General features: G+C 41.9%; 1 protein-coding gene across 2 annotated transcripts in view; it reads right to left on the bottom strand.

Annotated features, from left to right (window-relative positions):
* Dydc2 (DPY30 domain containing 2) overlaps positions 1-2,360 on the bottom strand; it is a 17,726-nt gene that overhangs the window by 5,993 nt on the left and 9,373 nt on the right. For both annotated transcript variants that reach the window (XM_026779847.1, XM_005348576.1), the window contains 2 exons: positions 1,606-1,761; positions 1,152-1,274 (listed from right to left, as the gene is read on the bottom strand). In XM_026779847.1, the coding sequence (XP_026635648.1) occupies positions 1,152-1,274; positions 1,606-1,752 (270 nt within the window). In that variant the 5' untranslated portion in view covers positions 1,753-1,761. The remainder of the gene's footprint in view (positions 1-1,151; positions 1,275-1,605; positions 1,762-2,360) is intronic.

Raw genomic sequence — 2,360 nt, 5'->3', positions numbered from 1 at the left:
AGAGAGAGAGAGAGAGAGAGAGAGAGAGAGAGAGAAAGAGTAGGCAGAGGCAAGAATACACCATGTAGCTGCCTAAGGAGAAAAACGCTGCAGGAACCTTACCGGTAGGCCACAGCTTCGTGGCGATACACAGATTAATAGAAATGGGTTAATTTAAGATGTAAGAGCTAGCTAGGAATATGCCTAAGCTATTGGCCAAACAGTACTGTAATTAATATAGTTTTTGTGTGATTATTCTGGTTTGGGAGGCCAGGAAAGGAACATGCAGTTTCCATTTACACTGTGTGATATGGTCTCAGCTCTTCTTTAGGATTTTTATTTGCTAGGCTGGCCTTGAATTTAGCATGTATCTCAGGCTTCTAAATCTGGTGTGCCTTCCTTTCAATTTATTGACAAGACAGTCAGCCTTACAAATAAGTCTACTGGTTATGAGAGTACATTAGATTGTTGAATATCTTAGCATCAAATGTAAACAAAGTCAGTGTCTTCCAGGTTGGATTTGGGACAGCAAAGCTGGAACATGTAGAGAAATTCACTAAGGATATTAAGGACATATTGATGATTGGGAAGATATCTAGTGTCAATTCCAGGTGAGAAAGTTCTCTAGCCAGGTGTAAACTGGTGCAATCTTTAGAAGTTTGTAGAAAAGATGGTGGGAGACTAAAGTTCTGCTGGCGAAACCAAGGACGACAGAGTTGCTTTCAACTGTTTAGAGTTGATAACTGAGGTTTGTATTCTATCATAGAAGGCACACTTGATGCTTGACACAGAAATAATCCTAATCTAAAGGTATAGTGCTAAGTAGATACTATATCTAATATATGCATTGAGAATTATATTTGGTTTCTGAAAAATATGGAATAATATAAAAAGGGTTCCAAGAAATTTGAAATAAAAAAATAAAAAAATTAAAATATTAAGTTTTGAAAGCCAGTCATGTTAATGACATTTTTTTTGAAATCTAAAATAAACCTGTTTGTTTTACACTTCATTTTTCTATTGCCAAGTATGGACAAGCTGTCAGTGAGACTGGCTTATGCCTAAGGTGCAACTGTGAGGTAGAAGCAGGCCAAGGGTGGCCTTGGTGTGCTTTGTCCAGTGCTAGGTGCCTTCAGGATTCCTGGAGCCTCTGCCTCATTCTTCCCTCCTACCTGGTGACACTTTTCACACTCCTGTTGAGTCTGATATTCCTCTTGTTTCTGCATTTCGGTCATTTTCACTTCCTGGAGGCTTCTGTCGTGCTCCTCTTTTAGCTGTAGGTCTTCTTGCTTTTCCTGGGGTAATATGACAGCGACAAATCAGGCCCTATTCCTTACACAGGAACCCTCCCTCACCTGAGATTGGCCTGGATCGCTACCAGGCTCAGTGAACTTCTCATTAGAAGGAATGATTAGCCAGTAACTCCAAACCCAACTCTACCATCGTTTGAGCTAGATTCCCTCCTTAACCCTCAGAGTCCTCATACCTCAGAAGTAGCTGGGACTAAGCAATCCTCACAAAGTGGATGAATCAAGAACTCTAGGCCAGCTCAGGACTCTACCTTAGATTTCAAGCTGTTCTGAGCAAGCCACCCCCTCCCCAAGCAGGCCCAGTTCACAAACACACCTTTTCTTTAGCGTTAGTCACATCCCTATAGTGGTAAAGCCAATGAGCCAAGTATTCTATTGGGTCACTAGGGCGCACTCTTGCCACCTCTGCCAGTGCCTGGGTCAGGCTGTTTCCAAAGCTCTTCTTCAGGTAGGCAGTTTCCATACCGGGGACCTGGGAAACATCAAATCAGATACCCTATGTTACAAATGTGATCTAAGTTTTTTAAATTGACCCATTCGAGCTCGAGAGTTGGCTCAGAGGTTAAGAACACTGTCTGCTCTTCCAGGGGTACTGAGTTCAATTCCCAGCAACCACATGGAGGCTCACAAGCATCTATAGTGAGATCTGGTGCCCTCTTCTGGTGTGCAGGGATACATGTAGTCGGATCACTATACATAATAAATAAAAAAATCTTTAAAAAAATGGGTCCATTCTAACAAACATGTGGTATTTTTGGATCACACTTGTGGTAGTTTTTCATTACAGTGACCTACTATTTGAGATCATCAACTGAAGAAGGAAAAAGGTTTTTTTTTTTTTGTTTTGTTTTTTGTTTTTTTGGCTCTATGACCTTTTGGTCCCATCGCGCTGGGCCTATAATAAGGCCGAACATTGTAAGAGAAGGTGCACAGTGGGTGAGAGTAGCTCACTTCAGGAAGAGGGGGGAGGAAGAAAGGAAGGAAGGAAGGAGAAAAAAAGAAAGAGAGAAACACATGCTTCCACCCCACATACAAGGGAGGGGAGGGAAGAGAGAGAGAGAGAGAGAGAGA

This window comes from Microtus ochrogaster, chromosome 6 (genome assembly GCF_000317375.1).
Source record: "Microtus ochrogaster isolate Prairie Vole_2 chromosome 6, MicOch1.0, whole genome shotgun sequence".
NCBI lineage: Eukaryota > Metazoa > Chordata > Mammalia > Rodentia > Cricetidae > Microtus > Microtus ochrogaster.
The sequence above is the reverse complement of the archived record's forward strand: the minus strand, read 5'-3'. Positions and strand labels throughout refer to the sequence as shown.